The sequence below is a fragment of the Globicephala melas genome, chromosome 15 (assembly GCF_963455315.2).
Source record: "Globicephala melas chromosome 15, mGloMel1.2, whole genome shotgun sequence".
Taxonomy (NCBI): domain Eukaryota; kingdom Metazoa; phylum Chordata; class Mammalia; order Artiodactyla; family Delphinidae; genus Globicephala; species Globicephala melas.
Genome location: NC_083328.1, coordinates 14,020,914 through 14,034,330, shown reverse-complemented (window position 1 = coordinate 14,034,330; position 13,417 = coordinate 14,020,914). Strand labels below are relative to the sequence as shown.

The window sequence follows — 13,417 nt, the reverse complement described above, 5'->3', positions numbered from 1 at the left end:
AGCACTCTGAGCCCATATCTGGGACTCACCTGAGTACCTTTCACTATCCGAGGACAATGAAGCTTCCCTGCAGCCCGATTCCAGCTGGGAGCCTGGGGGCAGGGCCTCATCCTAGTGAGGGGAACAGGGTGGAGGAGACAGGGGACCAGGGCCCACACCAGAGTTCATGACAGAAGGCTGAGCGCCCGAACGCAAAGGTAGCACCCCCGAAGTTCTTGGCATGCTTGAGAGGCGGTGTGTGCTGTGTTTGCCGACGGCACGTGTAGGAAGTGACAACATTTGTACAGAACACTAGGTAAAGAGAGAAGCTGGGAATTCCCTGCTGGTCCAGTGGTTAGGACTTGGTACTTTCACTGCAGGGCCCCGTGTCCAGTCCCTGGTTGGGGAACTAAGATCCCGCAAGCCACACGAGGTACGGCCAGAAAAAAAGAAAAAGAGAGAAGCTGCTGGTGGTCAGAAGGACCCTGCCAGGATGCTCTGGGCCCCCCGAGGGCTGGGAGTGGGAGCTCAGGTGAGGAGTGGTGTTTGGGAGCACAGCTTGCCCTTCTACCACTCACCACCTCTGGACCTCAGTTTCTTCATCTCTGAAATGGGGACAGTATTAATCTTAGCACCTGCCTCATCGGGTTATCATGCAGGCTAAATGAATAAATTCATGAAAAGCTCCTCGAAGTATGCCTGGCATACTTGAGCAAGCACTCAACTTGTGTAACTGTTACTAGATGTTTTGTCCAGTTTAAGATGCCAGTGATTGTAAAAGGCACCTTGATTTCAGAGCTTTTAAACCATGAAATAATCAGTCTTGGAACTGATGATAGATGGTGTCAGTTGGTGTTGATGATGAGGGGGTCAGGACAAAGGGGGCCTGCCTAAAGGGAAACCTGAGCCTGGGTCTGTGCCCACACGGCAAGCAGGGCTCCATCTGACTCTGAGACCCTTCAGGTCCCATGTCCTTGTGTCAGAGGATGGATGCGGTGCCCAGTCATCAAGGGCCTGGGTGAGATTAAGGTGGGGGGCAGCATGGGGTCCCAGCCGAGTGACTCGGCCCGAAGGGCTGGGGCTGGTGGAATTGCTGAACACCAAGTTCCACCGGGTCTGCTGGCCTGGGAGAAGGGGACGTTCTGCCTGTTGCGCTTGGACCTTGCGTAGGAGTGAGAGCCTCCCAGGGCCTTTGAAGAGGGAGTAGATGTCCCCCCTGTTTTGTGCCGTTCCACGCGAGACTCTCTGGTTATGTTAATATCCTCGTACTAGGAAGTAAGACTAACAACATACTTCTCTTAAGTGTTTTACCATTATTAGTAACAACTTACTGGCCATTTACCTCATAACCAGTTAGGACCCTTCACTGTGTAGAGATCCCACATTTGAGAACAATCGCTATGACAACGCCAGCGACCGAAGGAGCGTCTATGATTGTGCAAATTAGAGCCATCGTCATAGGTTAGTGTGAGAGGGATAACTGTGAGCAGGGGTGGATTGTTTAAAATGCATCACAGCACAGCCTATAGATGGTTGACTTGATAACATCTGACATTCATTCAACAAACATTTACTAGGTGTCTACCGATGCCGAGCTCTGAGAGTACCTGTAGGGACAGGCCTAGCAGTGATCATAGCAAGGATGGCAGAAACCCTCTGATGCCATTTTACTCAGCCCAGGAAAGCTATGAAGAGACCCTTGTCTTGTGCCCTGGTTTCTAACCTGGCTTCCCCATCTCCATAACTGCTCATGTTAGCAAATGCTGTTAAGTGTCAGCCCCACTTGAATGCCAAACTGCCCTTATGTGTCCAGAGTATGTTTCGTTGCCCTTAAGACACAAGATACCATGCCAAGATCCAGATTCACCAAGCTCTGTTTCCAACCGTTTAAAAAACTTCTTACTATGGAAATTTTCAAATATACACAAAAGTAAGAGAGACACGTGTAATGAAACTAATGTATCCAAACACACACTTCAGTAATTGCTGATGTTCTTTCAATCTTGTTTTACTTTTCTTCTTCTAACATGTAATTTCACATGTAAATACTTCATTATGTATCTCTAACAGATAAAGACGCCTTTCATTTACTACGACTAAAATACTACTGCCACTCCCAACAGAATTAACAATAATTCTTCAGTATCATCTCCGTGTTCTGTATTCCCTGTTGCCTCAATTATGTAGTTTATTCATAGGGTCCGCACATCGCAGTTGGTTGATAGTTCTCTCACGGTTTTTTTATTCCATAGTAGTTGCCCTCCTTTTCTTTCTATACCATTCATTTGTTGTTAGAAATGGTGTAATTTCCCTGTGCATTTCCCACATTCTGGTTTTGGCTTGCTCCCTTCTCACGTGTTGTTTAACATATTTCTCTATGCTCTTGTGACCTTATATTTATAACTGAGGGTTTGATTAGATTCAGATTCTAGTCTTTATATAAAGAACTCTTTTAAGTCATGCCACGTGCTTCCTCTTGCCTCACATCAGAAGGCATTTTGTGTCTGGTTGTCCCACTTTGTCGATGCTGATTAAGGTTGTGGTTCTGTCAGCCTGATTCATCCGTCATCAAGTTCGCTATCAACCTTGCACCTAATGGTTTTAGTAGCCATTGATGATCATTACCTAGAGCTGTTATTTCATCTGAGGCGGTAGAATGGTATGCTCTCGTTCTATCATTCCATCTTAATTTGTTAGTCATGATTCCTCGCCAAAGAAGAACTTTGTCTCATCAAATGTTTGGTTACCTGATAATGCAGTCTGTATAGAAAAGGCAGAGTAATTGCTCGATTGTTTCATTTGTCATTTTTAAAAATAATAATTAGTTGTTGCCTTAGCAGTTAACATTCATATCATTTTTCAGATTAACGAATTTCCCCATATCTGGCCGTTGGACATTTCTTCAAATTTGTTCCTCTGTCACTTGACATCACTGGGAACTTACTTGCATTCAGGCCTGATAAGAAGTCCCAGGCTGACTTTTACATTTCCTCCCTTGGAGCTGATTACTTACAGCTAGAAATGGTATTTAGAGATCACAGTTTGAATGCTAGTGATGCTATTGCTACTGAGTTTTATTACTTTGGAGCCTTCACAGAGGCAAAACTGGGACACACATTATCTTGAAAGAGAAAAATTAATCCTGAATTCATACTAATATTCTTATTCAAATTAGATTTCAGGGTTTTAATTTCACTTTATTTATTATTACTATTTTTTAAATATTTATTTATTTAGTTGCGCCGGGCCTTAGTTGCAGCACGCGGGATCTTCTTTGCGGCTTGTGGGATCTTTCATTGTGGCATGCGAACTCTTAGTTGCGGCATGTGGGATCTAGTTCCCTGACCAGGGATCGAACCCGGGCCCCCTGCATTGGGAGCACAAAGTCTAAGCCACTGGACCACCAGGGAAGTCCCTATTTCACTTTAAAATTTTATATTTATGTTTCTTTTCTGCGTGGCTTGTGGGGTCTTAGTTCCCCAACCAGGGCTTGAATCCGGGCCCTTGGCAGTGAAAGCGTGGAGTCCTAACCACTGGACCACCAGGGAATTCCCCTGCAAAAGCTTTTTAATTTGAAGTGGTCCCATTTGTTTATTTTTGCTTTCGTTTCCCTGCCCGAAGAGACATATCCAAAAAAAAAAAATTAGTAAGACCAATGTTAATGGGATTACTGCCTATGTTTTCTTCTAGAAGTTTCATGGTTTCAGGTCATACATTTAAGTCTTTAATCCATTTTGAATTTATTTTTGTGCCTGGTGTGAAAGAGTAGTCCAATTTGATTCATTTGCATGTAGATGTCCAGTTTTCCCAGCACCAGTTTTTGAAGAGGCCTTCTTTTCCCAGTTGTATATGTTCTTGCCTCCTTTTTGTAGATTAATTGCCCATATAAATGTGGGTTCATTTCTGGGCTCTCTGTTCTGTTCCGTTGATCTATGTGTCTATTCTGGTGCCAGTACGTTATCTGTAATAGATTTTTCATGAATTCTTTTGGGTTTTCCAGATAGATGGTCATATCTTCAGGGAGAGGTTCATTTTGTTTTGTTTCTTGCTTTGCAATCTTATGTCTATAATTGTTTGTCTAATCATGTTGGTTAATGCCTTCAATACAGAGTTTCTAGTAGAGAAGGCAGTGAACAGTGCAGTGAATGGTCATGGTGACAGTGACTTTTTCCTGATTTTAACAATTAAGTCTCTGGTGTTTCTTCATAAGTAAGAGACTGGATGCTGCCTTTTTGTAAAAAATTTATTTATTTTTGGCTGCGTTGGGTCTTCGTTGCTGCACGCAGGCTTTCTCTAGTTGCGGCGAGCAGGGGCTACTCTTCCTTGCGGTGCACGGGCTTCTCATTGCAGTGGCTTCTCTTGTTGCGGAGCACGGGCTCTACGCGCACGGGCTTCAGTAGTTGTGGCACGCGGGCTCAGTAGTTGTGGCTCGCGGGCTCTAGAGCACAGGCTCAGTAGTTGTGGCACACGGGCTTAGTTGTTCCGCGGCATGTGGCATCTTCCTGGACCAGGGCTCGAACCCGTGTCCCCTGCATTGGCAGGTGGATTCTTAATCACTGCATCACCAAGGAAGTCCCATGGATGCTGCCTTTTGAACTGATGTGGATGTGTGTGTTTATGTTAAGGAAATATCCATTGTTTCCTATTTTATTGTGGTTTTCAACTTTAATTGCTCTGATCTATTTACAGTTCTTGGTTTTCATTTTGAGGAACTAGGGTTTAGGATGTTTTGCTCATGTGAGTCTAAGCCAGTACGTGAAGTGACATTAGGGCTCCTGAGATGTAGCACTCACAGAATTGTGTTGCAGGTGCTTTTGAGGGACTAGTTCTAGCTTTCCGACTTGGGCTTAGAATCTTGGCTTTACCTGGGTATACATTTTATTTTCATGATATCAAGCTGGTTTTGGACAAAACAGGGAGAAAATGACATTTCATTTTTATGTCACATTGAAGGGAGCAGTTAACATGTGCTTTTGCATTTTTCAAGAACTCAGTGAACATTTCCTATGTGCTAGACCAGCAGGTTATTTTTAATCTTTTATTTGTGTTTTGAATACTCCTTAGTATTAAAATGCTTAAGAGGCTGGTGAGCAATTACCTCCCAGGATGACAGTGTCTCAGAGTCAGTAAACACCAGCACAGTGGTCAGACCTTTTTGTTCATCACTCTGAGCACGTCTCCTCTATAGAAGGAGCTCCAGTGCTCACGTGTTACAGTGAAGGCAGGACTTAGCTTGGGGGCTGGCTGGACCTCACTACACTATGCCTCTGGCTTCTTGCTTTCAGCAAGTTCCTCGCTAAATCCCACGTGGCATGACCGACTCCACTCAACACTTTGTCCAGAAGGTACCTTCAAACAGAATTATATTAACGGAAACCCTTGGGCACTGTTGGTGAGAACGTAAATTGGTACAACTGTGGAAAACAGTATGGAGGTTTCTCAAAAAATTAAAATAGAACTACTATAAGATCCAGCAATCTCACTTCTGGGTATATAGCCAAAGGAAATAAATCGTTACCTTAAAGAGATAGCTTCACTCTCGTGTTCATTGCAGCATTATACACAGTAACCAAGATATGGAAACAACCTGTGTGCATCAGCAGATGAGTAGATAAAGAAAATGTGGTGTATACATACAATGGAATATCAATTGACCATATAAAAGAAGGAAATACTGTTATTTGCAACAACATGGATGAACGTGGAAGACATTATGCTAAGTGAAATAAGACAGATCCAGAATAACAAATACTGCATGACCTCATTTACATATGGAATCTAAAAAAAAAAAGTTGAACTCGTGGTAACAGAGTAGAATGGTAGTTAGCGGGGGCTGAGGGGTGGGGGCAAAGGGAAGCTGTTGACCACAGGGTATAAACTTTCAGTTATAAGGTAAATAACTTCTGGAGACCTAATGTACAGCATTAGGTAATAATAATGTATTAGCATTAGGTAATAATAATTAGGTAATAATAATCAGCATTAGGTAATAATAATGTATTATATACTTGAAAGATACTAAAAAAAAACCCCAATAACGAGTTTTTAAAAAGTGATGAACAAAAAAACAGGATTATATTCAGTGGTAACAAAAATAAATTTTATTTGTGGATCGAATCTGATGACATGTGTGGAGGGTTTTGAGAGAAAAAACTCACATGCAAAACCCTTGTCAAGCATTACAGAGGATACAATTATAATTATAACGTGGCTGTCAAGAGCCGTCAAATGTTTCAGGGGACACAAGACACAAGAGCCTCTAACCTGATGCCCAGTGTGATCAGAGTGGACAGGGTGTTTCCTGGTGAACGTTTGAACTAGGTCTTAGAGTATCAGCTTGGGAAGCACTGTTTCTTAGGTTTTCCAGAAACTAAATAGAACCATCTACCCCATATTTATGAATTATTCATGCCAATAAACAATGCAGGCTCATACACTCTGTTCATAAACATTAGATTTTCATCCATCCCCTGCTCCCACAGTGACTGTAATTTTAGATACGCCAAAAGGGACTGAAATCTGTGAAGGACTGAGTTTGCCTGTGACCCATGCACCCAACTGGATGGTCAGAGCCGCAGGTGCTGGAATGCTGAGGTTGACCAGTTCTCCCAGACTGTATCCATATGCCCCCCTTCCTCAGAGGCAGTCGTGGGATCCATTTAAGAACATATTTGGTGACACTGAAGAGGAGAATCAAAACCTCCCCCTCCCAAAATACCCTCAGGGACAAATGGACTCTTTTTTTATTTTATTTTATTTATTTATTTTTATTGGAATATAATCGCTTTACAATGGTGTGACAAACTGACTCTTCAAACTGAAAGAGCAGGAGCAGCCTCCTTTGGTCTGTGTACTTGTGTCTGTGTCTGCGGTTTCATTCTGAGCTCTGTGGGGCTGTATCTATGGTGGATTCACTTCTGCCCCTCCCCGCATTTCACTCTGGGGTCATCCCAGCACCATCTGAGCAGAGTGAGTGCTCAGCCACTGCCTGTTAGGTGCAAAAGGCAGGAATGAATAACGATAGCTAGGGGCTTCCCTGGTGGTGCAGTGGTTAAGAATCCGCCTGACAATGCAAGGGGCACAGGTTCGATCTCTGGTCTGGGAAGATCCCACATGCCGCGGAGCAACTAAGCCCGTGAACCACAACTACTGAGCCTGCACTCTAGAGCCCGCGAACCACAACTACTGAGCCCGCGTGCCACAACTACTAAAGCCCACGTGCCTAGAGCCCGTGCTCCGCAACAAGAGAAGGTACCACAATGAGAAGCCCGTGCACTGCAGCAAAGAGTAGCCTCCCCTCACCTCAACTAGAGAAAGCCCATGCGTAGCAACAAAGACTCAATGCAGCCCAAAATAAATAAATTAAATAAATAAACTTATGAATAACGATAGCTAGTGCATGTGGTACTTACTCTGTGCCAAACACTTTATATTACACGTACAAAGTAGGTGCTATTATTATCGGGCCCATTTTGCAGGTGAGGGAACTGAAGCACAGAGAGTTTAGATCACACAGCCTATAAGTGGCAGAACCTCTTTGCACTGCATGGTCTGATTCAATTAGCCACGTTCTTAACCGCGTCCGTCACTACCCCAATCCCTGCATATTATGGGTTGGTAAAAGTGACAGGGCCAATGGAGTACCTTGAGGGCAGAACCAAGGTAGCATCCCATTTTGGGTAGCCCAGAGTGACTCACACTGGTTGGCTGGTGCTCAGGGAACATTTTAGGTGCTAAAGGAAGTGGGTGGGTCATTTGCTGAAATGAAAAGCTGAAGAGAACACACATATGGGTCCAGGAATTAGTCCAAAGCTCTAACTTCAAGACTTGGGCTCAAAAACCAGCTCCTGGCCAATCTTTCAGATGATGACAATAAAGACAACTGTCAGACAGACTCAGAGGAGAAATTCTGGAAATTAATTGCCCTTAGGAATCTCATCAGGACATGAGGTAACCAGTTAATTCGGGGACAAAGAGTAGTTCCTGTAGGTATTTACTGTAGGCCATTGGCAACTTGGGAGGCGCATGTGCCATGGCTCAGTCTTTGAGAAGCTCCTAGCAAAATGGGGAGACGCAGGTCCATCTTCTATCCAGATGCCAACTTAGGGTGGCTCACTAGTTGGCCGTGGGCGGTGAGTCCCAGCTTGTGGAAGGCAGCTTGGCTTCCGCCATCGTGTGTCAGGCCAGTCGTGACCTGGAGAGGAGCGTTCTGGTGAGACGGCTTCTGGGTGGAGGAGCCCACTCCCTTTTTGGCTGAGGGACCAGCCCCTGGCTTTGCGTTTCTCTGGCACATCACGAATGCCACAGTGAAGGGCACCAGAGGCCAGCTGAACGGCAGGAACAATTGTTCCTTATGGGAAGCTGCCACCCCCAGTGCCATGCTCCTGTTGAGCTATGAGCAAGTTCCAAGTAATTAAGGGGATTGGGTTCTGAAGCCACTGTGACCATCGTCGTGCACATCCTTGCTGAGAGCTCCTGGCAGGTCCTATCACCTGCCGTCTTGGCAGCCAGACTAGCACTGCGGGCTGCTTCTGCCCTGGTGTCCACTCTGCCTGGAGGGAACTGACAAGGGAGGGCACTCGGTGTATTTGGAAGTTCGTGTATATAGGGAGCTAATTACTCTCTTTAGAAATCTGCATTTGCCACCAATCACAGCTTTCGCGGTGCTGGGACTGTCATGGCAACTAAAAGCATATCTGAAAATAAAATGTCACTTTTCTTTTGCATTTCTAGGATAATGACACAGGAAGCTTGTTTTTCCTTTTTAACTTAACATGATAACTAGAGACTCAAAGAGTATAGGTGTGTGTGCAGCACGTGTGGGTAAGCGGGCGCTGTAGTGTGTGTGAACATGTGAGTTGTGTGTCTGTGTGAGGGTGTGTATGGGTGCTCATGTTGATGGGGGTGGTGTGTGCAGCTGTGTGGCTGTGGGGTGAGTCCTTGTGTGTGTGTCCGAGGTTAGGGGCTGAATTTGGGGTTGAGATCACACACAGGCTGTGAGTGTTTGAAGACCAGTGTGGAGAGTGTGTGTGACAGTGCTGGTGTGTGTGCGTGTGTGTGTGTGTGTGTGTGTGCGAGTGTGTTTGCACCTGAAGACAAGTAGCGCTGGGGGAGGTGAGTCTGCAGACAAGTGCTAGTGCGTGAATGTGTTACACTCCCGTTTGGTGAGACAAGGCTTCTGGCTTTGGGAAGCTTTCTCTCTATAGGGTATCCCTGTGGTTCCAATCTTTGGGAGGTTCCAGCCCAATCACAGGAGATAGAAGCCCTCTTTTCGGGGAGGACCCAACTCTGTGCCTCAAACCTCATAGAATCAGGAGCACCCAGACACCATCTGGCCCAGCCCTGACCTAGATGATCGGGATTTCTGCTCAAGGTGGAAGGTATAAAGCACACAGACAGTTTGTGTGTCTCTCATTCATTCATTCTACTAACTGACACACGTTAGGCATAGGGCTGAGCCTGTCCCATCTGACCTGGGGTGGGGCTGACACTCAATGCCTACCACATGTACAGATTTACAACCATGATCACATTTGTACACACCTCTCCACGGCTTCATGCTTCCTAAGACCATTTTCTGAGCCTCATCTCCTATGGACTGGCTTCTCCAGGAGGACACTTCCCAGGCATGGAAATGTACCTCTGGTCAGAATCAGGAGGCTGCAAGGGAGCCTCTTCCCAGGAGGCGAGGTGCAGGGGCCGAGCTGTGAGGGATGGAAGATGGGGATGGATGTTGCTGGGAGAGGCCACTGCCCACTGCCACGTGCAGACCTTCCCACGGGCCAGCTTTCTCAGGCAAGGGCTCGATCCACAGTGTCCAGGCCTCGTTCAGTCCATCACCAGGATTCTTCCAGTTAACCTCTCTATACTTCACATCTCTGGAGAGTCTTTGTTTTATTATTATTTTTTTTTAAACTTCAATGTGAAACCAAAGAGAAACCAATATCAAGTAAATGTTAGTTCAATAAGTGTTTTATTGATCACTGCTTATTCTCAGGTCATCCCTGCCTGGGCCCAGGTGACACAAATGCATCTGAACGATTCCTTGCCTGGAGCTTTTCTCAGTGCAGTGTTGGGAGGGGAGAGAGATAGAGGCCATGGATGACAGCGGATGTAGGCACAGATGAGGGGCGCCTTAAGCCAGCCGGGTGCCTTAACCTAAGCAGAGTTGTAAAGGACTGTAGAGGTTGACCCGATGTCAGGGGTGGGGAGAGAGAGGAAGTCACCCCTCGGTGACTTCAAGCCCACCCAGAGGCTCCGTACACATGGGAAGCAAGTCTGGACTGGAGCTGGTAAAGGGCCGTGTAGTCCGGGATGCTCTTCGCTTTGTCTAAGGAAGTTAGGATGACGTTGCCCTGGGATGGCAAGTGGCGTCACAAGCGTAAGAGCTTCGGCAAGAGTCCTCTCCACTAGACGGCTGTGCTAACTTCTCTGCCCCCCCCCCACCCCCCGCCGCCACATACACTTCGTTTCTGTGGCTCTGTTGGTGTCAACGGCAAGGAAACAAATTCTGCTGGCGAGGCGCTGGGCTTTCTTGCAGGCTGCAATCACACTGGCTGTTCTAGCTCCCTCCGCATAGCTTACACCACAGCAAAGCCCGCCGGAGCGGGAGTGGAAAAGAACCTGTAAATATGATGGTCGGTTCCAAAGGCACATTATTGGCTTGTTGTGTAGTACCCTCTGGTGACATCGAGGCCTTATTAATAACTAAACATCTGTCACAACCGCAGTTATATTTCTTGTGCCAGGACTGTGTTTCTACGGTTGTCCTGTTTAAATGCGGAAGGGAGGGTGTGAGTTATTGAGGCAACTGACTTTGAGTAGATTACCACTAGACTGTACAGGCAGTAAGTTTCTGTCAACTCCTTGCAGAATCTCAGCGTCTCTGCTGACGTTCCCTTGGTGTACTCACAAATCTCTCTGAGAACATCGCCCTGGACCCCCGATGCGGCTGCCTGAGCAACCTGGAGAGGGGAAGCCTGAGAATGAGGAAAAGGGGGGCAGAGGAGCCCCCGGAGGGGGAGAGGAGCCGCTGAGGACCCAGGCCCCCGACTTCCCCACTTGGCAAGTCTTCTCCCCCAAACCCCCGGAGAAACGAGCTTTCTTGAATGTTTGCTCAGGACTTGATTGTGTTCAGCCCGCAGGTAGGGGGTGGCATGGCAGCTGGAAGCCTTTGTGCCGAGTGTCTGGGGACAGGACACCAGGGAGGGGCCCCAAGGGGATGCGTGTCCCAGCTGGGCCAGAGATTTGACGATCTGTCTTGAGCCTGACAGCTATCCATTGATTTTATCTGAGATGCATGCAGCGGCAAGGGGATGGGTTTGAAAGCTGACTCTATTAGGGACTGATTAGGTTGGAGGGGGTTGTTAGAAAAAAAAAAGCAACCGATGCCATTTATAGTGTGTGTACTCTGTGGTGGCACAGAAGCAGGAGCTCTGCATAGATAATTTCAATTACTCCTCACAATAACCCCATATGGGTGTTATTAACCCCATTTTTTTTTTTACGGGAGAACAGTAAGACTACCAGTGAACAACGTCACATAGACCGGATCAAACAGGCAAAGGTCAGCCCAGGACTCCTACCCATGTCTCTGAATCCAAAAACTTGTTCCTAACCATTGGACTCCCCTGCCTCTCCCCCGATTATGGGTGAGAAGGTCAGCTCAGGGGGAGGGGTTGTATGTGTTCTAAGTCACAGGCTTCTGTGGGTTTGATCCTACTCTCTTTCTTTTCCTTGGAGACATTCATGGCTGTAAAAACTCAAGAGGAATTTCAACTCTGGGTGGTTTTGTATAGAAAGAAATTTTGATCTGTGTGAAGCTGACATCGAGGATTTGGTCTGGGTGAGCCCTTTAAACAGGTATGTTCTGCAGTGGTCTCCCCAAGGCTGTCTGGAATGGGATCCCCAGCCCTCTCTGTCACCAGCTCCTAGTGGGGACCACGAGTGTTTATAGTGGGGACCGTGAGTTCAGGGTTAGGCTTCTGGGGGAATAAAGGAAGTGGACGTATTTCTGATCTGCAGCAATTTCTCTCCAGAGCTGGGGGCTGGACAGCAGGGACCAGCACAGGATGCTGTAAGACTCTATCCAGAACCTTCTCCAGTACAACTCATTGTTTGGGAGATCAAGGTGGGAGCTGATAGGATCTTTCGCCAAGGGTGTGCTGACCTGCAGGGTGAGCCATTCTCATCGACTCTGAGGGAAGGTCTGGAAGAGGGCAACGTGAAGCTGAAATGACATATACTGAAGGCAGGCTCAGAGGGAGGTTCTGCTCAGGAAAGCTGGTCAGGGGTCAGAGGACGACCTGACCTGGGCCTCCCCAGCCCAGAGAGGAGCCCCAGCAGGAGGCATGGTCCAGTCCAAGGATGAAATCCCCATTTGGTTTATTCTCAGTCTGGAATAAGTGATAGCATTCTGGGCACTTGCCCTGGGAGGGAAGGAGGGAAGGACTGGGGCAGAGAAATGGTTCTGCATGTCCTATGGGGTCTGTGGCAAATGACAGATGTGGTTGATGCTACAGAGGATAAGGAGAGTTGCCCACCTTAGTGGATGAGAAGATATCATGCAGCAAACAGAAAAAGAAGTCCAGTGGAGTCAGAAACCCTTTTTTATTCAACATACTCCCACATTAAAAAATATTTCCCTATTTGTTCCTGTGACTTTGGGATTTAGAGTTTTGGGGCCAGAAATGTGATGAGCATGAGTTGGGCAGTTTAGTTTCCCTCATTTCTGGGGGCAGTAGTAGCCCAAGAGGAATGAATCTGCTTCTCCCAAGCCATCAGCTTCTCCGTGGGGGAGAGCATGAACTCCTCTTGGACCCCAGGGCTGAGGGTCTCTAGGCTCCTGGCTTGTTTTCATCACACATTCACAGTCATACCCACACACCAACAGACATAACACTTTTGCTTGCTCCTTCCTTGGAGGCAGACACACATTTCTCAACGATTTCTTTGTGCAGTGCACAGAGAGAGACAGCTAAAAGGAGGAGGGGTGAGATGGGGCCAAGGAATGAAGTTCCATGGTCACAGTCTCTGCACCAGGGCTTGGATGTGGAGGGGAAAGGGAAAAGAGCCCACCTGGAACATGTTTTGTGTAACTTTCCATCAGTGAAGTCTCACAGAGTAGAGAAGGTTGCATCCCTGTCCTCCGGTTCCTTGGCTGGGAGCCTCCTTCAGATAAAACACAGGTGTTGAGTACTGGGACTAGTTTACAGAGCATCAGGGGCCTCAGTCCTGAAACACTCTGGGTCCAGGTGGTTGTGCCTGGTATGGGCAGGGTGGGCAAAATTATAAAGTCAGGAGGAGTCTCCTCCGCGTGTCCCATCTTCCTGCCCCAGATCATTTTCCCATCTCCTGGTACCAATTTGATTCCTAGTAACAGAAGTCCAGTAGAAGTCTCCTAAGTGAAAAGAGAAATATCTAACATCGTAACACAAGA

At 46.8% G+C, this 13,417-nt stretch overlaps 1 protein-coding gene across 3 annotated transcripts in view; it reads left to right on the top strand.

The window, feature by feature from the left end:
• Positions 1-13,417, top strand: part of CALN1 (calneuron 1) — a 469,972-nt gene that overhangs the window by 17,141 nt on the left and 439,414 nt on the right. Inside the window, exon 2 of one of the 3 annotated variants that reach the window (XM_060285810.1) lies at positions 10,852-11,043. The exons of the other annotated variants lie outside the window; for them this stretch is intronic. Coding sequence (XP_060141793.1) covers positions 10,925-11,043 — 119 coding nt within the window. The 5' untranslated portion in view covers positions 10,852-10,924. The remainder of the gene's footprint in view (positions 1-10,851; positions 11,044-13,417) is intronic. 3 annotated transcript variants of the gene reach the window in all.